General features: G+C 39.4%; 2 protein-coding genes across 2 annotated transcripts; one reads left to right on the forward strand and one right to left on the reverse strand.

The window, feature by feature from the left end:
- Positions 1 to 3,191: 3,191 nt before the first annotated feature.
- Positions 3,192 to 18,066, reverse strand: CCNT1 (cyclin T1). Its single transcript, XM_087710465.1, has 9 exons — positions 17,857 to 18,066; positions 16,181 to 16,262; positions 15,247 to 15,375; positions 14,446 to 14,506; positions 13,261 to 13,323; positions 12,440 to 12,485; positions 8,974 to 9,137; positions 8,641 to 8,711; positions 3,192 to 7,439 (listed from the first exon to the last, which is right to left on the reverse strand). Exons 1-9 carry the CDS (start codon positions 18,024 to 18,026, stop codon positions 6,108 to 6,110), a joined length of 2,118 nt encoding a protein of 705 aa, XP_087566591.1. The 5' UTR covers positions 18,027 to 18,066; the 3' UTR covers positions 3,192 to 6,107.
- Positions 18,067 to 18,344: 278 nt separating this feature from the next.
- On the forward strand, positions 18,345 to 24,581 carry SPMIP11 (sperm microtubule inner protein 11). The gene is made up of 4 exons (XM_087710466.1): positions 18,345 to 19,217; positions 20,348 to 20,488; positions 21,466 to 21,610; positions 24,347 to 24,581. The coding sequence occupies exons 1-4, from the start codon at positions 19,133 to 19,135 to the stop codon at positions 24,393 to 24,395; spliced, it is 420 nt and encodes a 139-aa protein (XP_087566592.1). The 5' UTR covers positions 18,345 to 19,132; the 3' UTR covers positions 24,396 to 24,581.
- Positions 24,582 to 25,445: the final 864 nt, after the last annotated feature.

Raw genomic sequence — 25,445 nt, forward strand, 5'->3', positions numbered from 1 at the left:
ATGAAACAGACCAACCCCCCCCCCCATTACTCTGCTAAACAACTAATTCCCAAACACTGTCAAATAGTATTACTATTATTATTCTCATTTTCCTATTTCCTTTTCTACTTATGACTTTGTTGCTTGTATATTGTTTGTTTCCTAGCATGATTTATTACTTTAGTATCCTGACTTTTATGATTTATGAATGTATTTTTATGACTATGATCATGATTTATCACATATCTTTTATGTACACTGAGAGCTTATGCACCAAAGACAATTTCCATGTATGTCCAATTACACTTGGCCAATAAAGAATTCTATTCTATTTAAGCAGCTGAGTTTGGTATTCTACTCGAGGACTGAGTTTAATATATAGGAAGGTAGGATTCCATCTCATGAACCTGGAACTGCTGACGTGTTAAGATCAATTAATGGAATTTCCATTAATGGACATTTTGGCAGTACTTGTTTTGAAAAAAAAAACACAATTTGCTTGTCAAGCCATTCTTAATATTGACAGGTTTGTGGTATTTAATTGAAATTTGATTCCTATAATTTAAACCCATTATTCCATACCCTGTATGACATGATAATAGAGAATAGATTTTCCAAGTGTTCTTGTAAAGCTCCATCTTTATTTCCTTGCATCTCCCAAAATCAGGTGGAATTCAGTCCCTCAAATTTTAATTTCCTTTCCGTTACCATACTATATCCCTTAATCTTCAACGAACTTGAGCCACAGTTGGAGCATATCAGCATGAGATTAATGTGCCTGCATGCAGATAATATAAATGTATTGATCCCTTCACTCCCCTTTACTAGTTACACAAAACTGTAAATCAGTTTCCTTCTTTCCTTTTATTCAAAGTGGTTGTGATTACTTATTCTGCTCATTTATCTAAATTGCTTTTACTTAAATTAAAAAAAAACCTGAAAAGTTCTTCAGCCAACTACTGTTGATGTTTGGAGTGCTATATGCCTAGTTTTGCCAGTACAACTTTTTAATGTGGTTTCACATAGTATGAAAACCATGCAGAGAAAAGGATAAGAGATAAAAGGAACCTATTTTAAGACAATATTTCTAAAATGCCAATTGAGGGGGAAGTTGGAGTTGCAGCAATTAAGATTTACAATAGCTATCTTCTTTAATTGTACAGGATTGAAAGCTTAATTATCCCATCCTATTAGTATAATTTCATTTTCTTTGAAGAGTTTTGCTGGATTCCTGAAGCCAGTTATTACTTGGGAAACATGTTTTTCCAAACTACCCTCTTTCTACAGATATACTTTCTAGTACAAAGTACCCTTTTGACAATTTTTGCTGATCACCTGTGTTTATCCATGTTAGTTCCAAATATGGACTAATAAAAGAGATTGTAGAAAGTCAGCACCTACCCCTCTCCTAGAAGAATGAAATATTTTAGGAAATATTAAAAAGGCAGAATATTATATTTCCCTAAAGGAGAAATATGCTTTTGGGAGACAGAAAGCAACCCCTAAATCTTTCTTAATAGCCCCTGCAGACATTTAGGTGCCCATTAAGAAAGACAAGGCCAAACTATTCAAAAACCAAACTGAGGAGGCCACCGTTTAGAAATGCAGATTTAATCCATTCAAACCAGGACATTTTGAAACAAAGGCAGAATGGTAGGATTAGTCCTCATTCAAGATCCAACACAGGACAAAGCAATTAAGCCACAATAGGAATTATTTGAATCACCCTTAAAGCAGGCCAAACTTCAACCAAAGCTAAAAAAAACACCAAACCCTAGGATTTGTACTTTGCTTATAGAGCCACCTATGACTCCTACATGGCCCCATGGGAGTCTGGCAACAGCCAATAGAATACATGTTCTTGCAGGAAGCTCATGTGCAAAGCTCAAAGAAGGTATAAAAACCCTCCACTCTCAGCTCCATTTTGCCAGCATGTGGTTCTGCTTCATCATTAAACCATCTTTCCAATCAGCTTCCATGTTTCCAAGATCTTTCTCCCAGCTTGAAACTGAACCAGTTTGATATTTGTTCCCACGATTTATTATAATAATGTGCAAGTAATGCTTAATTTATGAGTTTGGTTAATGATGGTTCAAAATTAGAACCTCAGAAAAAGTACCTTTGACAAAAGTTACAACTGTCACCATCATCCCTAGTGAATTGCAATTTGGGCACATGGTAACCAGCCCATATTTAGGAGGATTACAATGGATTACAATATTTTGCAGTCATGTGATTGCAATTTGCAATCTTCCCAGCTGGTTTCCAACAAGTAGTTAATTGGGGAAGCTGGATTTGCTTAATGACCTTGGTAAAAATGGTCTTAAAAGTGGGTCCACTCACATGACTCATTTAATGACTGCATTGTTTACTGACTGAAATTCCAGGTCCCAATTGTAGTCATATGGTGGGAACTAGCTGTAATGCACATTACCATCCCAATGTGGCATTACTCTTACTATACAGAATTTATGCATTAAAGATTGCAGACTATATCTAGATATTATCCTATCCTTTACATTCCCGCCCTGTACAAATCTTGGTAGCTCTATAACTATAAATCATAGTCTGAATTACCACACAGTTCAGAAAGGTTTATGAAAACAATGAATTATGGCTACGTGTTTTGCAACTCAGGTAGGAGAGAACAAAGAACACCAGAAAAATGGTAAGCAGAATAAATTCAGTTACCTTGAAATCTAAACTAAACCATTAACTTTTGAAGATAATGTATGGTATACTGCCTGCAGGCTTTCATGGCTGATATCTGTTGGGCTTCAGATTTTAGTGACCTGAATAGTAATATAGGTGAAAAGATTTCCTAACATTTCATCAGCAACTGTGGCTAACATCTTCAGAGGCAAAGTGTTCTGCTATGCAAGCAATGACAAGCCAAAACATTTGGTTATAAAAACAGGAGCCCAGTCACTCCTTGTTCAGTTGCCTGCAGTCTGTGTAGCATTTTGCCTTGAAGATGACAGCAAAGCATCAAGACTAAACCCTGAAGTTTAATAGGATTGGATGTACAGTATGTTTAAAGCCATTGCCTGCTGACAATTCAAGCTAGGTAGAGAGAAACATGAATGCTTTGTAAAAGTCATTGTCCAGTCAACCCCCTTTTTAAAAAAAATGCAATTTTGGAAATGACCAGCCAGCATAACCAACACGGGAATTCTAAGAATGCAGATCAAAACAGACAGTGCCAGGCTAGGGACTTTCCTTGCAGTCCAGTATGAATTACATGGACTCCGCATTTTATTTTAGAATTAAACAGACTCAATCTTAACAGTTGCTCAACCGCAAATGCAGAAAGAAGTTCTCCTCAAAATCTGTTTCTTCATATTATTTGTGTGACTGAAAAAGCTCCCCCTGACCTTTTCTTTCAGCATACAGATAAGTATGGTTTTACAAGTCCATTATAACTTTGCATACTGTATTAATAACTATAAATACTGTAAATTGATACATGCAGGTGCATATCTGTACAATATACAAAACATGGATTACTGAACATGATGTTTCAAGCAAGCCTAGAAAATGTCAGCTGATCAAAACAATAACTTCTTTTTAAACAGAAGGACCAAGAGATGATTTAGACAATTCAGCATACATTAATTACTCTTATGTAACTGTCACATTCATTTCCATGGGTCATCTAGGACCTTTTAGTAAGCATAGTAAATGAAGGATTACTATTGTAACAGCAAGATAGTAACCTGCAGTTTTCAACTGACAAATTATGATCCAAAATCTGAAAATATGAACATCTGAGTCAATGAAATGTGATCTTATGTTTTTTTTAATCATGCCACAAAGTTATTTTTCCTTTCCTACTTCCTTATTTGCTATCTTTTGTTCAAATCCATTGTGGTTTGTTTTTAAAATGTAATTGCTATTGCTTGCTTTTACATCTCAGTGTAAATAAAGAACTAGGAAATAAACAAGGGAGATTTAAAGATTCAGAATGCTGCTGTTACTGTCCAAAATACTTTTGTATACTTTTCCTGATAAATTCAAATATTAGCAAGAAATTTCACAAGGAACAAATTAAATGCGGAGACAGTACATTTATTGAAACGTGGAATAGTAATAAAGTGAGCCAGGAATTAGAAAGTTTCTGAAACATTACACAAAACTAGGCCAAAGTTTGCATCAATAGCTGAGACACTATTGGTTCAGAAATCCAAAGGTGGTGGGGAAACAATTATTCCAAATTCAGAGAAAATACTTCTGCAAAAACAAGCAGATGAGTGTCTTATTTAAACATGATGCATCATCTGAAACCAGCAGCAATTAACTTTCACTCACATGACATTACAGAGGCCACAGTTAATAGTCACTACTGAACATACTGGATTGGGCCTCTATTGATGTATACTAGAGTCATCCATTTTGGGTAAAACCCTTTTTAGGCCACACAGTCCCTCATATTTCAATTTGGAATTTACTTCACAACAGTAGGAATACCTTGAAATGACTTGTGGAACAAGGGGACTATATTAAAAGACAAAATAAAGTTGAGATTGAAGACCACTTACTCCAAATACTTTGTCCAAATGCTGGCTTACAAACCAAGGCCAAATTCATAGAATTAAAATATTCTTATGTGATCTACAGAAACATAATATATGTCCATGTTTAAATGCTAGCCCCAATTTTAGCATACCAGAAGTAGTATGCTACAAGTTCAGAATGTTACATCAACATTCAAACCAATTCAGGGCACCTTCAAACTGGCTATTTTTGTATTGTATCTACATCTTTATATTCACAGGTCTTCATCCCACTTTTATTCAATTTTCTTCTCTCTTAGAGACAGAAATATTAGACCTTCTAGATACTGGCAAGCTGTACTTTCCAGAAGCCCATACTATCATGAAAAACTGTAAAGGATACTGGGAAGTATAACTTAACATTTGGAAGGCCACAGGCTCGGTCTTTGCTCTGTTCACCAAATTTGCCTGATTCATTTGTGGTCATCCTTATATCTTTTTTGGACAAAATGTGAAAATCTCATACTCCATAATATATTTAAGGTATAATATAAAGCATCCCGGAATCACGATTACTGCTCTAATGTCCCTAGGCTGTCGGCCTCTTCTAGTTCTTCCTCCTCTGCTGAAACACACATTTTCCCAAACTATACTAAATGCAGCATTTTTTTGAAGGCACTCTCAAGAGTTCATGCACTAGCATGCAGTGCTGCCCACCACTGAAATACAGTCCCATGAGATTTTTTAACAGTTAAGTCATGTTAGCCATTTGTCTTCCAGTGAGAAAAAGACTGAGACAAAGACTGAAATGGTAAACATAGTAACGGCACCCCTAAAGAAGCAATGTGGTCAAGAAGAAAGTGAACTTATAAAACCTCATTCCTAAATTATCCTTGATCAGCAGGAAGGACTAAAAAAGTTAGCAACTAACACTTCTGATTTCACCATTCTTTGGAACTTGAGGTTTGCATCTGTCTCCATTTAATTACTGATGAAGAATCATAGATCTAAGTAAGGAGAAACTGGAAAAACTCTGCTTCACCACTTCCATTTTCTACTTTACTTATATTCAGTACATATGTCTCTCACACCTTTCTCCCTATTCTTCCTTCCCAACCTTCGCTGCCTTGTTCAGGCGGAGGCAACTTCCACTGGGACAACACACATTAACAACTGCAAGTAGACAGAACTCGTGTGCCCTTCTCCGTTTCCCTTTCTCCTATAACTCCTTCCTTTATCCATATTAGAAAAATAAAATCAACACTAAACATATAACTTATTTTAAATTATTTTTAAAAGTCCTTTTTTTAAAAAAAGAAAAGGAGAAAAGACTGTCAATTTAAATAGTCCGCCATTTCCTATCGGGTTGATAACGTTCACGCCCACCCTCACCTCTGAAGTTGACAGCTGGTCTTATAGGAAAAAAATCACCATCCAGAAGAACTGAAAGGGGGTGGATGGGTGGGGGATGCACACGGAGAAAGAAGAGCGTATCTTTTCACAGTTTCAAGAACACTATGTTCTATCAATAATAAAAAAATGTTTTCTTTTAAAAAGGGGACAGGGCATTCACACAAGGCAGTGGAGATTACTATGAGCAATTATTTTTTTATAGAACCTCAGTAGTTAAAACTATCACTTTGGGAGTGGTGGTAAAGGTGGGGGAGGTTCTGATGGGAGCGGGGGTGGTCGTGGCTTATCAACACTTGCAGCAGCCCTGGGGTTCAAGTATTCGCCATAATGATGCACAAAGTCATAATTGGATGACTGGGTGGGTTTCATTCCTTGTGCACTGAGCAGGGAGTGCAGCATGTTCACTGTATCCTGATAGTCAATGGATTGGTTCATGTTATGTCCATTGGCCCCAGCAGTGCTCTTGTCCAATTTTCCATGAGCCCCTCTGGCTTTGTTAGCCTGCACGAAAGGTAGACCAGCTGCTTCCAAGCTGTGGCCAGAATGCTGAGGGAATGAGAATGGCACAGTAGGCCCCTTGGAACTTTTACTGATTTTGGGCTGATGTTCATGGACTGTAACTGAGGTCTCCTCAGAAAGTGGTCTCTTACGGGAGGAACAATTTGGGACATAACCCTTGTGTGACACAATGCCAGTTGGGTTAACATGCTTGGATTCCCCTGGACGTTTGGTGTTGACAACAGGTTGCCCATGTAAATGTTTGTGAGAATGATGGTTATGATGGTGATGGTGGTTAGACGAATGGATCTTATGCTTTTCTTTGTGCTCCCCCCTGCTCTTGCCACTGTTTTCATCAGGCAGGCTGTGTCGTTCCGTGGGAGGTGGTACCTTAATGCGCACTTTTATGTCATCTTGTTTGGAAGATGCAATAGGCTTGTCTCCTGGGGCAGGCAACCGTACTTTAAGTGCAGATGAGGGTTTATCAGCTTTTTCAGGAGGAGGCCGTTCAGAACCATCAGAATTGTTGCCTAGAGGGATTTTCAGGACAATTGGAGAGTTCTCCTCCTGCTGCACATCCCGTTCACGTTGCTGTTGTTCAAGCAAGTTCTGGGCAGCATAAGCATATTGAGAACGCACATTTGCCTCCATGTTCTCTAGCTGGCGTTTCTGTGCAGCCAATTCCTCAGCATGTTTTGCACGATATTCCTTTAATGATACTTTTGCTAGTGGTGCACTCTTGATGTTTTGCTTAGCAAAAGGGCCGCCACTACTGCTATCATGATGTAGATGATCAGGATTGATAGAAATGTCTTGTTTATGCTGATCCATCCAGCTGTCTGATAAAATATCTGCACTACCTCGTTCCCCTGGAGAGTCTTCTCCTGTAGCTGGAAGTGAAGTGGCTCCAGTGGTTGAAGACGTTGACATGCTCATCAGGCCTGCAATAGTCGTGTCTGATGCACTTCTAGAGATCATGCTGAGGATTGTCAGTTCTGAGAGGCCATCATCCTCACTTTGGTCATCCGTCTTCGATTTCCTGGCTGCTTGACAGGCCTAAAATGAAAGCATTCAAAACTAGTATACTAATCTCTTCTAGTCATACAATACCCCTAGAGAGAAAGGAATACTATTCAGGCATACACTACTGTATTTTGCTGAAGTATCATATAGAGTTCATTTTTAATGCACATTATTCACAAGACACACCATGGAGAAATGACAACTGTCATTTTAGAAAAAAGCCATTAACAAATAATTTTGTTAATAAATTCAATAAAAGCTGTCATATTTACTTTATCAGATCAGAAGGTTGATGCTGTACTATCACGTTTATTCCCAAAGTCTTCCTTCTAAAGCCCTCTATTCCTCATTATTTTGAGTGAAGGTTCGGTGTGTCTTTTTTTATTCTCTGTACTTATAGAATGCATTCCTAACAGAGGCTTACCTGCCATTTATTTAAAGCATTTCAGTGCAAGAGATACTTTTATTCTTCAGAGATTATTTAAAAGTACTTTGTTTTCATTCTGTGAATGTTCTTATTTGACCTGTTTTGCGTATTTGACTTTATTCTAAATTGAGCACTGCTTATATATTTCTAAAATAGGGATTCTCCAATCTGCCCGAGGCAACAGGAACACCTGAAATTTTGGAAAACCATTTGTATTGTGGTTTTCTACCATAACATAAATATTGTGGGCTGTGTGGCCTATCACAAAATATTGGAATCATCCCATAGTCTCTGTATTTTAGAGAAATAATTATCTAATAGCATTTCCTGGGTTTTCTTCCTCTTTCTGGCTATTTCCCTCTGTATGCTCCCCCCACCAACAGTTCTCTAAAATTGTATTGCTCCCCTGCTCCACGTTTAGAAGATGAATATTCTTTATTTTTTGGGTGGAGGATATCCACTGCACAGGCTTGGGTGGCAACTAGCCATCAAAGGCATTTTTTTCCTTATACTGACTCTGAACTCATGTGGAATCCAGATAACTTGTAGTGAAATATAATAGCTGATTTCTCAAAGCCAGAGCTCTACTTGAAATGATTCCAGATATGGAGGTGAATTGTTAAATTTGTAATGGAAATTGATGGGTGCCTCAAGATGTTTATGCCTGTATATCTGGGTTAAGCCCGGTTATAAAGCTATAAACATGAAAAAGGCAGAGGTGTCTTGGCTGTATCTTGGTATTCCAAGCAACAGTCTTCCCTCAACATTCTTATCAAAGAGAAGTACAAAGTGGGCAAAACATCTTACCCGCCAATTCCTGATTCGTTTCAGTCGATTAGGAGTTTTTTCAAGGATTTGAAGGAATTCATGAGTTAATTCTGTAACACAAACACAAGAATAAAGCTAGTAAGCATAATACTATAGCACAAATTCTACAGGAGCATATTTTAATGTCCATCCTCGTCAGCAAAAAACAGAGCAGTCCAAAGCGTAATAGTACAGGTTCAGTTTACAAAATTCATCCCACTTCTTTACTGTCATGCTGGAAATCTTGAGCCAGAAGTCAGAAATAAAATATTAAGTTAATGGAGTGTACCTCTTATTGGGCATAGAATGTATTTGACCTTGCTCCAAACTTACCATCCAAGAGTTCCAGAGTTACAGTGGCATCAACGTACTCCCACCAGTGCTTCCCGTCCGTGGAGACTGGGATCTCCCAGTTGGACCACTTACAGGCCAAGTGGATGCAGACGCAGGCCACAACGGGAGGGGTGTACTGCAGGCTGAAGGTTGTTAGGTGAAGGCTGACATCACCAGCAGGGGGAGAGAAACAGAAAGCTGTAAGCTCCCAAGCTTGAACAGCAGCCGCACATACAACCGCCCGCTGGACAGACACTGCAGGAATTAGGCATCCCTCAGCTTTAAAAAATGTTATTATCCTGCAAGGTCAAGCTTGCCTTGCACAATAATTCTACTTCAGCCTTTTCCCACAAGGTTTTCCAAGAGCTTCTGTCAGCCTGGAGCTCCAGGACACCCACATCTTCATGAAAGGCAAAGGAATTAACTCCAAACAAAGTTACAAACTGGATTGTACAACAGCACTTTGACATAATCCTAGGAAAAAATCTGAACAATTTGCTCTTTGCAACAAATCTATCTTTTAGTAGTTAAACACCGCCAGCAGTAAATTTTGAATCAGACCACAAAGTACAGCTGATGTTAAATCCAACTCAAGCCATAAATCAACTAAAAGAGATGTTTGTGTATTTCCATTAATTCCTATTCTAACAAGATTCAAACAATTAAAGAAAGTTGTCCAACAACTTACAATGAACTGGACCAGGGGTGGATTCTGGCCTGCTTTACTGCCAGAACCCACCCCTGCTTTTCGCTCGTGCACGCACTTTGCTCATGCGCATGCTGATGTGCATTGCGTGCACATGCACATTTCAATTAAAATTGTTTTGCACATGCGCAGAACTAAAAAACAAGATGGCGGTGACGCCGACCGGGGAACCGGTTTGGGGGTGTGGCAGGCTTGGGTCACTGCCAGTTCCAGTGACCCAGGCCGCCATAGCACTACTGGTTCAGCCAAACCAGTAGGAACCCACCTCTGAACGCGATCCAGAAATATCATGAGGCAAAATATGCTGACAGGAGATGACAATGTTTACACTGCATTTATAATCCATAAAATCCTTCAGGAGATTAATAACTGCATGGCAAAAATATGCAAATGGTGAGTACTGGACAAAAAGAAGCCCCTTGAAAAATATGTGAATTACAGATCAGTATCTACTTGTACCACTTGATATGATGAAAAAAATGGATATAGAAAGGGCAACAGCTGCCATGCCATGCAATTTGCAAGCAGCCTGGGATGAAGTATATGAGCTCTAAAGTCTATTCATATTGATAGTCCAAAGCCTTCTTCCTAAAAAAACCAAACCAACTTTCTAGCACTGCTAGCTAGTAATCAGATTGAACATCTTACATACTATGCATCCACCAGCTCTACACTTTTTTACAATGGACTTCTTTGGCCTCTTGCATTTCATGAGACACTACACGTTAACAGTTTTCTCTTAACTATTTTTTAAAATAATGAGATCCTTAGTTTCTTTTAATCCTCTGTGTAGTATAATTAAAAATACTTCAAGTTTGTTCACTTCTTAGCCAGAACTAGTGTTTAAGCACTTCTTTACAAATATGCATAAAATACAGCTAGCATTGCTAAATTCAGCAGTAGCCGATGTAACATTTTTAGATATTGGGATATACTGTAAATATCCCAAACAGCGAAAAAATACAAATACTCAAAAGGTTTAGAAATTATAAGAAAAAAAGGTAAAAATTCACTATTAAAAATTTCTGGATGGTTCTTTCAAGTAGCTTTAATTTACTTTCAATTTTAAGCCTCATCATCCTCTAATTTAGTGGTCCCCAACCTTTTGGGCACCAGGAACTGGTTCTGTGGAGATTTTTCTCCACAGACCGTAGGGGGTGTGGTTTCACATGCTGCCTGCATCCCACAGATGGGTCTTTGTTTGCTTGCAGGGCTTAAGTACAAATATGTACTTAGAGCTAGACCTTGTGCGAAGACTAGAGCAACCCACCCAAGTTACAACAGACGAATGGTGGTTATTACCTGACTTCAAAAGTTCCAGACATGTTAATACCCTCATGGTCACGTGATGACAATCTGGATGCTTGACTACTTGTTCATATTTATGAGCAATTGTCAAACACCCCATTACAATTTGCAACCTTTTCTGCTGGCTTCCCTAAAAAATCACTGGGGAAGCCAGCAGGGAAGGTCAAAGTCCCTCCACATTCACACCTCTTGTGTCTTCCCTGACCAATGCCTCTCATGCAGCTCATCACAACCTGGCCCATATGGCACTATTCACTCACTCCCTTACTCCTACCTTCCTCCATCTGGCAGCTACTTAGCTGTCTGATGCCCTAGAATTGCAACTTCCAGCTGGCTTCCCCATTGACTTTAGTTGTAGGAGGCCAGAAGGAATTTGCCTCGCCTAACGACCATGGGATTCAGTTAACGATGGTAACCAGGAGTGTAATTTATGACTGCATCACTTAGCGATAGAAATTTCAATCCTAATTGCCGCCATAAGCCAAGAACTAAACTTTATTGATTATGTGGCATAGGAAATAGGCTACCATTTCTGAATCTGGAAAAAACAATAAGAATGTGCTTCTCTTTAAAAAAGAAATCAGAATCTGCAATAGCCTAATCAAGATCAAACCCATTTTGTATTTAATTTTTTTAGCTTTACTGTCTTTATTTTCTAATTCTGAAGAGAATTAGAAAGAGAAATGAACATGAGATTTAACATTCCTCCACAGGATTGAATGATACAAAAAATCATGGCTGATGTAAATAAATAAACACCAATTTATGTGCTTGTACTTGACAAATTAATTCATGCATTTTCATAGCAAAGCATGCTTAAATTAAACCATGATAATATAGTGTGCAAACCAGGTAATTAATTCATTAATAATAACTTGTAGCTCAAAATCTTATTTACAAGAAATAAGGTTTTCCTTTAGGCAGCCAGGACAGATTTTTTTTTGTTTTAAAGTCTGTATTTCTCACAATTATAGTCACAATAAAGAGATATATGTAGAGCCGAGGTGGCGCAGTGATTAGAGTGCAGTACTGCAGGCCACTTCAGCTGACTGCTAACTGCAGTTCGGCGGTTCAAATCTCACCAGCTCAAGGTTGACTCAGCCTTCCATCTTTCCGAGGTGGGTAAAATGAGGACCCAGACTGTGGGGGCGTTATGCTGACTCTGTAAACCGCTTAGAGAGGGCTGAAAGCCCTTTGAAGTGGTATATAAGTCGAATTGCTATTGCTATTTAGTCATAGATGGACTAGCAATATGTGTGCTCATTTATAAAGATATTTTGTATATTCCTGTTTTGAAATTCAAGCTAAAAGAAACAGATTTTAAAGAAATCTACTGTTCAGATGTCAAGGAATGCACTCTAAATATGGCATCCTTTTTCAATTATTTTTTTGCAATAATTTACAAAAAACATTTCCAAATAAAACAAATAAATCTGAATTCTCAACATCTACCTGTTGGTAGCCATGAAGTAGGAAGTTTGTGCTAGATCCTTGCTGGCTGAAAGAGAAAAGTCACAAGTTAAATTTGCTAACACTTAAGGTGTAGCACATTATGGATTTCTTCTAATTCTATACGCCAACACTGGGGAACTTTTGTGGGAACTCTGGGCTTATTGGCTAGGGGAATGATTACAGTGGCCAAAATTCTGTCATGTGAGGACAAGAAAAAGATTTCCAGCTTTTTTTCTGGCCTTGGGTTAGGAGTCATATTGGACTTCTCAAAATATCATTTGGGCATAGAAATGTTACTATTTTTTTAAAAAGACAGAAAATATATTGTTTGCAATTCTAGTCAAAGGAAGCTGTGAACACTATATACTGTACAGTCTTTAAGATGCATATTATTATTACAGTTGTCGAAAGCACTCAAAAGGATGTTTCTAAAGAAGAGCAAAGGCTGTTGTAAAGCATTAAAATTGCTACTTAGATTCTCTTTTTATAAATGTGCAAGCATAGACAACCCTCCCATCGAATTACCAGTATGCATACCCATACATGGAAAGACAACTGCAATGCATTCCATATAGAATGCACAGCTTGAGTATATACATTTCTGCTATAAAAGCTGACATTGTTATTTTCATTTTAAAGCCCTTTGATCCTCTAGACATGCAAAAGGCATATATTTAGTACAATAACCATCCCTTCTTTTTCCTTTTTAACATGACATTCTTTACCAAGGAAATTTATTCTTGGAATAATTGCTGAGCTAGTAAACAACCATTTTTGCATATATGTTGTCTGAGCAATAATCAGTCATGCTTGGAACGTACCTCGAACTAGCTGTGTGCACTTTACCACATGAGTATGAGGATGATCTATGGTGATTTCAAATCCTAGAAGAAAAAAGAAAATGTTTAGAACGTGGATATAACTTGCTTGTAATTCTACCTACCATGCATGTCTCTGATCCTGGGAGACAAAGTAGATTGTTCCTCCAGTCAATTAATACCGCTCTGTGTTCAGATGCAAACAGGACATCTCCTGGGCTCAAATACATCAATTATCTAGCACAAGAATGCAACAGATATTGCAAATTTCTGAAATACTAAATTTCTCGATAAAAATACTGACACACATTCAAGTATTCTAAAATTGATTATGAATTAGAGAATAAAATTCTAGCAACTACTAGTTTTTCTGCACACTTTAGTAAACCAAGCAAATGTTTTAGAATAGTTTTTAATCAATTTTAAGTTTGTTCTGAGAAGATTTTTATTTCATTAAAGGAAATTATATGAAAAAACTAATATTCTTTATTCCTGCAAATTAACAGGATACAAGTTTATAAATTATGTTCACACATCACAATTGTTAAGCATCTATGACAAATTAACTTTAACCTGTTTCATGCATTATAATGTTTCACAGCTAGGATTAACATGCTTTCACATTGTATAGTCAAAGTCAAAATGTCTTGCTCAACAGTAATAGAAAAGCATTTTGCATATAACAGTAAACAGTAGGAACACATATATATCATTTTATAATGGCAAGCCTACCAACTATCAAAGTGCAAAAATAGCATTTTAATTGCTAAAAACCTTTCAAATGAAGAATTACATTTAAGATGCAGTGAAAGCTTAACATTAATAATCTATAGTAATTTATCAGGATATTTATTTCCTATCCTGGATTATCGAACTGATATAGTAATACAGTTGAAACATTAGACTGTCAAGCTGCTAAGGCTTCAATCCAGAGTACAATGGAACCTAAAGGATATAAATCCTGTTAAAAAGAAAATCCTGTTTGCACATTCATAGTTGTACGAATATATTCACTCAAAACATAAACAAGTCATAAACTGGCCATTATGACAAGGACTGTCGCCTGGACTGATGGCTTCCCATATTGGTCAGCTGTGAAGAAGACTGGGGTTGGGTTAGACTCTCCATTCTGCGGAACATTCCTGGGTCTGAGATTCATGAAGCAGCCCGTCCGCTTGGAAAACTTACCCAGGGTCTGCAGTATTATGCTCTCTAGAATGACCAGGTCTTGGGCTTGTTGCAGGTAACCCTGGGGTTGAGAGGACAGGCAGGTTACTTGTGATGAGGCACTCTGTATTAAGCCTGCATATTTCTAACACTCTCTTGAGGAGGCAAAAACATCAAGGGGGAATCTTTATCATATTTATGCTGGAGAAAATGGGGATACATTTCCCATTTCCGGGGGAAAGAGCACCGAATGCGCACAGAAGAATTGCTGATTGCATACTGCTACTGTTGAAATTGTCCTGTAGCAGAAGCTCAAAATTGCCTTTTTGTTCAAATTTAGTTTTAAAATAAAGCTTCCCCCTTGTTGGCAAGGTTAGATGTGCTGGTCCTGTCAGGAAGGGCTGTGGTAAGAACTGAAACAATGTGCTTAATAATTTTTATTTGAACAGTAAAAACGACCGGATTTCACAAATCAACTTCTATATAACCATAAGAGTATGATCCTGGCAGGCAACATCTAGGATCAATGCAAGTTGTGCTACACACCAAGCTTTTATCAACACACTGGCCAGAACACATAGGACAGACAAGCAATTTGGCTTACAAAACCGAGAGCTTTCTGTACTATGCACCAAGAGCAGTAACTCTTTATCTATATTCAACTGTTAAATACTCTTATTCTGGAAATTATTCAGTTGTATTTCAAGGTGGCTGCAGCACTCTCAGTAAAATGAAGCATGGTGGATTTGCACTGCCAGGATGTGTTCTTTCTCTCTGATTTATTGTATACAGTACATTTTTCACAGAAGTTTAACTACTTACCTCACTCCGTGTATCAGGAGCAGCTTCCAAAGGGTGCAGGCAGGCATGAGTAACTTTGATGACATGCTCCAATTTTCGAGGTTGCTCCTCCACCTTGGCTGCCAGGAAAAGGGCAGCTGGTGCCACAGCCTTTATAGAGAAGAAATGTATTGAATATACCATCTCTCAAATAGCAAAATCACTCTACTCTGAAACGTGCAAAGGAAAATAAATATACATTAGAACCAAGTGGAAAAAACTATTTGCAAACAGTTGAAGCAGGAATGTTTCATCACTCTGAATTTTCAGTCTGCAAAGTTTTTTTTCTCCTTAGACGTTACAAAAACGCATTGTGAGCATAATTTTTTGTGAGCATATGTTTATTATTGAATGATACAAAATAAAATCTTAGTAAAGAAAATAAATAAGATCTTACAAAATAAATCTTAGTAACTTAACATCTGCACAAATCCAGCTAAAAGTTTGAAGTCAGGATATGTAGGTTTATTATAAACTGCTTATGGGAAACCTTATAAACTGCTTATGGAAAACCATAAACTATTCTCAGTTGCAATGTTGAGAATTTAAGATGTTTCTCTCAAAGGTAAACTTCTTTGTATGTCAGGCATCCAACTAACGTGTCAATGTTTTAGCAAGCATTTTATCAGTAATGCCTGAAAATTTGCCACATAGTTTGCCAATTGTTGTTATATTCTAAAGTAGCATTGCTTATAATTGTTATTTAAAGTATTTTTTAATGAAGAATCTCATTATTACTTGTAAGCATGTAGCAAGTAGATTGAAGCATACATTTGATGGAACCTATTTCTGAAGACTTAACTCCACATTTTTAACTATTAAAATTCTACTACTTTAATCTATTAGCCAAAAAGAAAATATATAATAAATCCATTCAGAACTCCAGCTGAGAAACACAAACTGATAACATACTTACATTTCGATGAAAGTGGGTAAAGGATTGAACCATGTAGAATCGATGCATATAAACAATTGCTGTATTAATAGTCAGTTGAGAACTAGTGGTTCATCATTAAGGAAGATGTTAAATTTAATAGTGCATTATTCTTCCAAAGATTATATGAAAGCTAAGTATTAAAAAAGTTGACTTCCTAAAACTAAGCCAAGAACAGAACTTATTTGAATAAAACTATACATGGATTTAAACAATTAGATTCTGACTTAAAACCTTACGTAAATATTTTAGTCAGTCTTAAATTTGAATTTGTTTTGTGTGTGTGTGTGTGTATGTGATATAGATAGGCACCTGGTATGCCCCAAATATGGGAGGGAGCTGATAAGGGAGGAGAGCTTGTGACTTAAACTACCTAACATGTAAAATAGCCCAAGTTCAAATCCCAGTAAGGGTATGGCTAGCTGATGAGAGCTAAATAGTTTGAAATCGTGACCCGTCAAAAGCGCGGACGGCAAAAGCGCGATCGACAAAATCGCGCCTTTGACGTCATCACAGCGCGACGAAAAAGATCGAAAAATTCAAATAAAAATTAATAAAAATTAAATTAAAGCAAGCCGATTCACACAAAGGTAAGGGTTAGGGTTAGGGTTAGGGTTAGGGTAAGGGTTAGGGTTAGCTTTAGAGCGTTAGCGTTAGCGTTAGGGTTAGGATAAGGGTTAGCGTTACGTTTTTCGTTACTTTAACGGTTAGGTTTAGGGTTAGGTTTAGGGTTAGGTTAAGAGTTAGGGTTAGGGTTAGGTTTAGGGTTAGGTTTGGGGGGGTTAGGGGAAGGTTTTAGCTTTATTTTTACATTTTTTCGATCTTTTTCGTCGCGCTGTGATGACGTCACAGCGCGCTTTTGTCGAGCGCGATTTTGTCCTACGCGCTTTTGTGGTGGAACCGTTTGAAATAGATCTATACTAGTCTCCCTTCATTTATTTATCAGCAAAAAAAATTTTATATATATATATATATATACTGCAAATATTTTCACATTAAGCCTGCTAAATTGCATCTTTAAAAAAGATCCACTAAACTTTATTAAGGACTTCAGTATTTATTCAGCCAAAATGTTAAATATCAATAGGGCTGGAAAAAATTGAGGCTCAAAATTAATGTTCAAATCAAACACAGGGTGATGGCGGTGGTTCACTTTTTCTCCCATCCACAAATATTATCAAATTTCAAAATTACGTATCATCCAAATATTGCAACACGCCAGAAGAATACCTCTCCTAGTAACCTGTTACCAACTGTCGTCCTGTGCTTTTGCAAATCAGTTTAGGACCCACTTCAGAGCCTACCCTTCAGCCTAAACCGTAACAGCGTCCCAACACAATGCACAACATGTGGGTTTAACATCTCCCAACCACCGAGCAAACCTAATCTGTTTAGCAGTTCCAAATCAAGCTCCTTCGAGGAGACGGCCTAAGGCGCCCCAGCCATATAAACACTTCCCCGCGTACAGAAGCAACGACCGCAATACCTGTCCCTCTTAACGCTACGAAACCCCACCCCAGCCTCCCGTTCCCCGTTCGCCTAAATCTAACAGGCACCCAAAGTCATTGACGCGAATCTCCGGCGGGCCCAGTCCTCTTTCCGTAACCCTGCCCAGCCCAATCCCATCTTGAGGCGCGGCCTAGTTGCCGAAGGGATACACGTTGAGGCGCTGGCCCATATCCTGAAGCAGGTTAGCTGCCTGCTGCCGGTACGATAACTCCTTGTCCGGGTCGAGTCCTAAGCGCCAGGAAGGACTCCGAGCGAGCTGCTCTCGGGTGAAATACCAGCGTCTACCACCTCCCGCAGCCGCCGCGCTAGATACCGCCATGATGGCCGTCGTCGCCGTCGACCACAGCGCATGCGCCGGAGAAGGCACGCACGCGCCGGCCAGCGTTCACGTGATCGCGTCTAAATCCGCCGCCGCGCGCGCACTTCCTCCCCAGCACGAAGCGGGGGGCGGAAGCTGCACAGCGAGCTTCCGGTTTTGGCTTCCCCGCTTCATTTGTAGGGGATCAGGCTTTTCTTGACTGTTGTTTTTGAGTCCTGGAAGTACGAAAGGGGGGGGGGGAGGGGAGTAAACAAGACTTCGTGGTTATAATATTCAGCTGGATTTTTTTCTGCTTCCAACTTCCCTATTCTCTACGCTTTGCTTAACATGCAGCCCCATAACATTTTCTGGATGAGAACTCACTGATTATTTTGCAACCTTTTGGCTCTTAAAAAGGTTTTTAAAATTCAATGGACATAAAGATCTTGATTTCCGATTAAATTTGGCAGCCGTTATTGCTGCGATAGAATTAGAAGATGGCTGCATGCAGCCGAGTCCTAGATTGGAGCTGGTTTTGGCAAAAATTGATTGGATTTTGGTAATCGGTAGCATTGCGCCAGAGACTCCTGAACAAGCTGATTGGATTCAGCTTTCAGGTTATTGGATATTTAATACAGTCAAATAAAGATCGCCTCAAGACAGACCATGAAACATTAGGAAACTAGCTGCTACTGTCTTTTTCCAGGATGCTTAGTCTTTCCTGCATGATTAGAATTTTCTGGTAATCTTTCTTCCGATTACTGACCAGGTCCAACCTTGCTTAACTTTCTGGGGTCAGCCAAGGTTGGCTAGGTGTTGCCAACTGACAAGCAAAATAAATGAGTTCAACCTTAAGTCAGTTGAAGAACATTTTTGTTCATCCTTTGATGTTGTATGCAAATCAGTGCAAGTTAATGACTCAACAATGGGGTTCCAAAATACATAATTTCTTCAGTTATAGCAAATTAATGTTGCCTTAAGACATCACAAACTGCTCTCTTAGGTAATGTACTAACTTCAGCAGTATATCACCATGGTAACAAAGCAAACATACTTCAGAAACCAGGAAATAGAATATTGCAGTTGGATACAGTTTAACCTACGTACTGAAACATAAAAGTCAGGTAATGGCTTTCTTCGGATTAACTTTTCTAGGTCCTCAGGATCCCTTTCGTGATAAAAAACTATCAATACCAAAATATGAAATGCCAGGTAAGGATATTATCTAAATAAAGTTAGAAAGTTTGCTTCTTTCTTTCTTGGGATTTATTAAGAGCTATTTTCTGCATGTATATCTAGGCATATTTCAAAAATTTAAAGTCATGTAACCATCATTTACAAAATTATTACATTCTGATCAGACGATGTGTCATTAATTCCCAGAACCATAACAAACCACAGTTGGTTGCTATGAGATATTCATCAACATAAACCTTACATTTGGAGCATAAGTACTGTGTATTTGATAATTTGAGAGACCGCCTGCTGCCAATTACCTCCCACAGACCCATTAGATCTCACAGGGTTGGCCTCCTCCGGGTGCCATCTACCAGCCAATGCCATCTGGCTATTACCCGGGGGAAGGCCTTCTCTGTGGCAGCTCCGGCCCTCTGGAATGAACTCCCCGCAGGGATTCGGACCCTCACCTCTCTCCAGGCCTTCCGAAAAGCTGTCAAAACCTGGCTTTGCCGGCAGGCCTGGGGGTGATGAGTTCCCTCCACTCTCGACATGTATGGTTGTGCGACTGTTGCCTATTTTTATTTGTATTTCGTTTTTATGTTCCCCTTTTTCCCCTTTTGAATTGTTCGCCGCCCTGAGTCCTCCCGGAGAAGAGCGGCATACAAATAATAAAATTCTATTCTATAATTTGCATGTCCATTACATGTTTTAAAAGGCGGGCTTTCAATAGAAAATATCAATCCAATTATATTGGTAAAATTATTGTTCCTAGACCCCCGAGGAATAACAATTTTGAAATTCTAATATTTAATAAATGTACAAAGATATGCACAGTTATACATACACTGGTGCACTGAAATACTGAAAGTGAATGAGTTTCATTCTTCAACACAGATTTCAGATTTCCATTGTGAATATGTTGCTATCCCTACTACAGCTTCCTTCCACATTTGGACTGGTGGAAGGAAATCAAGAAAATATATACATTCTCTCAGAAAAAGTTGTGAAATTTTAGATTACGAGACTGACAGACAAGAAATGGAATTGTATACTGCAACACTGTTGAAGTATTATGAATAGTAAAAAAAATTATGCAACTTGCTCTGAATTTTGTCTAGGAATTGCTTTCTTCTGGAGTGACACTTTTTTCTGTCCATCTCCAGTGGGAACAATCCCTCCCAAATTGGAACTTTTCTACCCAAAGCTCCCACCCATTGGACAATTTGGATATGATGACGGCACTGGATACCAGGGCAGCCATGAGAAATATCACGAGGCTATCAGACAGAAGCGGCTCAAGAAATGTAGGTGAAGAAGCACCAAGAGTCAGGTTTAAATCAAAGTGACAATAAATGCTGAAATACTCACAGTAGGAACAGAAGAACCTATGATTCACTGGACGTCTAATCACATCATTTGTGATCATGCAGCATATTGACCATGGGTAAAAGAACCCCATAATACCTGGAAGGCTGCTGGGTCCCTGTTCCCCCAAGGGAATACATTGTACAATTTATATTATAGTTAAGAGCAGCAGCATGAATAGTGAGCACAGTTCAAGAGCATGCTAGGAGACAATGTGGACTGAACCAGAACAAAACCTGGTGCTCCCTGGGTTTCCTGCAGTAGATGATGAGAGCAAGTCCCAACAGCTCCCGTCTTGTAGCTTGGTCTTTCTATATTTACTGCCAGCTATTTGGGTAGTATGGAAAAGAAGCAAAAACCTTCACATTGATGTTAGTTTCCAATCAATTGATGATCAAATAATTAATTTAGCAATCAGCTGCAATGGCCTTTAAGTCTCCTTTGACCTGAGCTCAATTCCTGGTGACTTCATGACGCATTCATGAAGTTCTGACAGAGGGATGAAAATAGTTTACCATTGTCTTCCTCCTATTTTCTGATAGTTTCCTATCCAAATACTAATCAGGCCTGACTATTCTTAGATTCCAAACCAGAAAAGGTCAACCAGGTGCTCCCATCTTTTCAAGATACCCATAGATACTAGGTTGAATATGAATTCTTAGCCAACAGTTTGAAATAGATGAAACCACCACATTAAGTACTAGGAAAGTATTAATGACTCCAGGCTAGCCTTAGAAAGTCTGACAAAATACAGGAAAGAATAGCCATTGCGCTTCCAGGGAATAAAGTAATTAAATAAGAAACAGCAGGAGGGAGAGGCTTGGTCAAAGGCAGTTTTGTTTAAAGATCCTACCTTGCCTTACCTACAGTGTTTAGGCCTTTTCCAAACAATCAGAAGGCTTAATCTCTCTTCTAGACCCCAATCAAGAATACAGGGTATCACTAACTTGTGGACAAGATATTGGTTGGTTGCAGCCCAAGAATCCATCAATCAAGCTAGAAGATACATTACCTTGGATAAAGGTGCCAAGGCATCCACTGCTGCGGAGTCCCATGACCAAGTAAGTATCCAGTGAGCAGCAAAGAATTAGTTCTTCTATCTAGTCCAGGGGTGTCAAATTCACAGGCCGGATACGTCATGCACTGGCCATGCCTACCTCCGGTGTAGTGAGGGGGGGGAGAACGGGAAGTCACGACACATCACATGATGCCATGAGTTTGACGCCCCTGATCTCGTCTAAAATGGATGATCTAACTTCCTTCATTTGAATCTGTATCAGTATGTGACGATTGCTCTCAGGTGTAGAAACTTCACATTTTTAAGAGAAATCTAGTTATGAGTCAGGGCCATGGTGCTGGTAAGCTTAAGTTCATAAGCTTACAAATTTCATCAGTGAGTAGACCTGGCAGAGCGGAATGGGAGTGGGGGGAGGAAGATAGACAGGGGCGATGCTGCAGCATCCTTGTAGTTAGTTGTAAGGATGAATGCCTTACAGGGGTGCTGTAGCATCTGTAACTTTAAAAAGGAGTCCTATATAGGTTCTTGAGGAAGGGTGGTGTGGTCTGACATAACTTCAAATGGTCACTAAGCAAGGACTACCTGCACATACAAAACAAACTTAAATTGTGGGCTAAAATAATTACACCAAAACATGGATTTTAGATGTGCAATTACCCTAATCTTTCATAAGAAACTGAGAAGATCCATAGTATTATTGGATGGGAACTCTGTCCCAAAATTAAGGGCTTCCTGTGTTTTGCAGAAAAGTTGAGACAATAACATTGCATTCATTCTTTTAAAAGGAAACTAGATTTCTAGCACAGCTAGAACTCTCACAAAACCAACATTGTTTATGTATGTACTTAAAACTAGTTTAAAATTTACATGAGTATTTGTACTTCGATAAACAAAGAGCAATACTGATTAAAATGTACTATATTTTGCTATTGTTTAAAGCTAATATTGGATGAGATAACACCTCAGCTCCTGCTATCTTAAACCTACATTCTCACAACCTGCTTAATCTGATTACTTAACTAGCCCATTTTCCAGGTTTAGATAAGACACTTAACCATAAACTAATCAAAAGTGGGATGAGGTGGCTCAGTGGCTAAGACCCTGAGCTTGTCGATCAGAAAGGTTGGCAGTTCAATGGTTTGAATCCCTAGCGCTGCATAACAGAGTGAGCTCCCATTTCTTGTCTCTGCTTCTGCCAACCTAGCAGTTTGAAAGTACGTCAAAATGCCAGTAGAAAAATAGGAACCACCTTTGGTGGGAAGGTAACAACGTTCTGTGCGCCTTCGATGTTCAGTCATGCCAGCCACATGACCACGGAGGCGTCTTTGGACAGCACGGGCTCTTTGGCTTTGAAACGGAGATGAGCACCGCTCCCTAGGAACAACTAGCACATATGTGCGAGTGAACCTTTACCTTATCTTAATCAAAAAGTCCGTGTTTGCATATGGCAAGTGGCCAAAAAAACAACAACCCCATCAACCCTAGTAAAGGCTAAAATTGACCACATTTAGCTTAATATACGGTATCGTACAATCAGTTCATTAGATCTAACATTTTAACGCGTGTTGTATGACCACAGCCTAAGAGGAAAAATGCATACAGGACAGCATTTTTCCTGGATTGGAGCCAGGGGCTGTATATGTTTGAATTCGAGGGACGAGTAGATTGGGGATGGGGAGAAGCATGTCATAGCAACTATTCTGAACCCCTATAAATATGCCCGATTCTTCTCACAACCAAGGAATTCAAACTTAATCCTTCTCTGAGCAGCCCAAATCAGCAACAACTCTTGTTTTGTTAAACCGGACCGTCAAAAAGCGGTCGCTGAGTGCACCTGCGCGAGAGGACCGCCGGGGGGCATAAGGCGTACCCGTATAGCTTGCCAATCTGGTTTCCCATCGGGATATTCGTGTGTGTGTATGTAGGCATACACGTGCACTTATCATCATGCTACGGTGAGATGGAGGCTCTATGCCAAATTGGGGGGTGGGGACATTGTTTCTGAGACCCATGACTCCCATCTCATCGGCTGTCCATGCAGGAATCTTAAGGGAGTAGATCTCTTATTCCGGAGAGGAAGCGGAATGCGGTCCGGTATGTCTTACCGTAGCAAATGAAGGAGCAGCTGCTGGCACCGGGCTTTAAAAGCACCTCCCGCCCCGATCCGACCCCATCGGCTCAGCGAGTCGAATGAGTGAGCCGAGTCAGGGCAGCGGCGGGGTACTGGAGGGTTAAGGGATCACATGACACCCGGGAGCCCTTAAAGAGGTACCGCGCCTGCGGGGAAGCTCTTCGTCCTTCGCTGGACTGAGGACGGCCGGGACGGCATCTCGGGGTATAAGATGTGGGTCACTCAGGAGCAAACTCTGTGAAATCAACTTCTCCCCTTTGGACGGGATTGACTTGCGGCGGTCATTAAGCAGACTGAGCACGTACTTAGGGCACCAGGCCCAAAGGGGGCACCACAAAGTTGAGAAAGAAAGAAAAAAACCAGCGAAGATTTGCACAGTATGCACAAAGAAGGAGCATCAAAATTTGTCAGTGCTTAGGGCACCGGTGAGCCTTAATCTGCCACTGTGTGGGGTAGAATCTTCCTTTTGATTAGCCCAAAAATGACTTTGTCTGCTCGGTGCTTAGATAAAGGTATCCTGCAGAACAAATTCTCTCTGCACTGTTATATGTCGTTCTCTTAAACAAAGGTAGTGTCCTTTAATAGTTCTAAAGACTAAGAACAGGAAAGAGAATTAACAATTCCATTTATTTTATTTTTTGTCTGTAGGTTTGTAGACTACATGGCAGTCACTGATCCTCTCTTTAGCCTGTTCTGAGTGCAGGTTCCTGAAGCCTAAGAAGCAAGCAGGAGAGCCCCTTCACTGGGAGAATATGTGGAATGAGTTCGTTCTCTCTCCTGTAAGAGGCCGAGACCTTTTTTTTGGTGTTTCAATAAATCCAGAGCAGAACAAAATTCAGCCTCAATCTAGGAGGAGGGCTGTTTTTCATGCATTAGAAAAGCATTTTTATTTATACAGTAGCATGTCACTCATTACATCAGTGTTTCTTATTTACTTATTATTTACCAAATGTACGCCCCCATTGCAGTCTGATGATTCTCGGTGGTTTATAGTGCATACAGGGAAATAACAAATATCCATGGCAGGGTTAAAACATCTTAACAAAAAAACAAAATGGTATAGGAAAATAACAATGGCACTTAGAGTTATATACTGCTTTACAGTCCTCTCTAAGCGGTTTACAGAGTCAGCCTATTGCCCCCAACAATCTGGGTCCTCATTTTACCCACCTCGGAAGGATGGAAGGCTGAGTTAACCTTGAGCCTGGTGAGATTCGAACTGCCAAACTGCAGGCAGACAGCAGTCAGCAGAAGTAGTCTGCAGTACTGCACTCTAACCACTGCGCCACCACAGCTCTTTGATGGCAAAATGCCATCTTCAACCCCAGTAAGCCGCAGTGGCACAGTGGTTAGAGGGCAGTACTGCAGGCTACTTCTGCTGACTGCTGCCTGCCTCCAATTTGGCAGTTCAAATCCTACCAGACTCAAGGTTGACTCAGCCTTCCATCCTTCCGAGGTGGGTAAAATGAGGACCCAGATTGTTGGGGGCAATAGGCTGACTTTGTAAACTGCTTAGAGAAAGTTGTAAAGCGGTATATGTCTGAGTCTTGCTATCAAATGGCTTAGAAGTAGGAATGTGAATGTAAAGTTTAAAGTTTCAAAAAAGAGCACACCATTCTCTGCTTATTTCGGGTTTACTCTGTTGAGCTAACCTGCTGACAGCCAGATACTTGCTTCCCCATGACTACTAAGTAACAACAAAAGTAAACCTGGAGGTAAAATCAGCTTACAAGGAAACCTTCTTTAG

Source organism: Thamnophis sirtalis, unplaced genomic scaffold, assembly GCF_051295495.1.
Source record: "Thamnophis sirtalis isolate CommonGarterSnake01/CBP01778 unplaced genomic scaffold, rThaSir2_p1.2 scaffold_3, whole genome shotgun sequence".
NCBI lineage: Eukaryota > Metazoa > Chordata > Lepidosauria > Squamata > Natricidae > Thamnophis > Thamnophis sirtalis.

Bases quoted from the DNA above. Each gene is read 5' to 3' on its own strand.
- CCNT1 (XM_087710465.1), bottom strand. From the start codon at position 18,026: ATGGCGGTATCTAGCGCGGCGGCTGCGGGAGGTGGTAGACGCTGGTAT. The intron at 13,324-14,445 runs GTAAGTTTTCCA...TTTTTCTTCTAG, and splicing joins CATAATACTGCAGACCCTGG to GATTTGAAATCACCATAGAT. The intron at 9,138-12,439 runs GTAGATGTTGAG...TGGTGATGTCAG, and splicing joins TACTTCATGGCTACCAACAG to CCTTCACCTAACAACCTTCA.
- SPMIP11 (XM_087710466.1), top strand. From the start codon at position 19,133: ATGGCTTTCTTCGGATTAACTTTTCTAGGTCCTCAGGATCCCTTTCGT. The intron at 19,218-20,347 runs GTAAGGATATTA...GTCCATCTCCAG, and splicing joins ACCAAAATATGAAATGCCAG to TGGGAACAATCCCTCCCAAA. The intron at 21,611-24,346 runs GTAAGTATCCAG...TTTTGTCTGTAG, and splicing joins CTGCGGAGTCCCATGACCAA to GTTTGTAGACTACATGGCAG.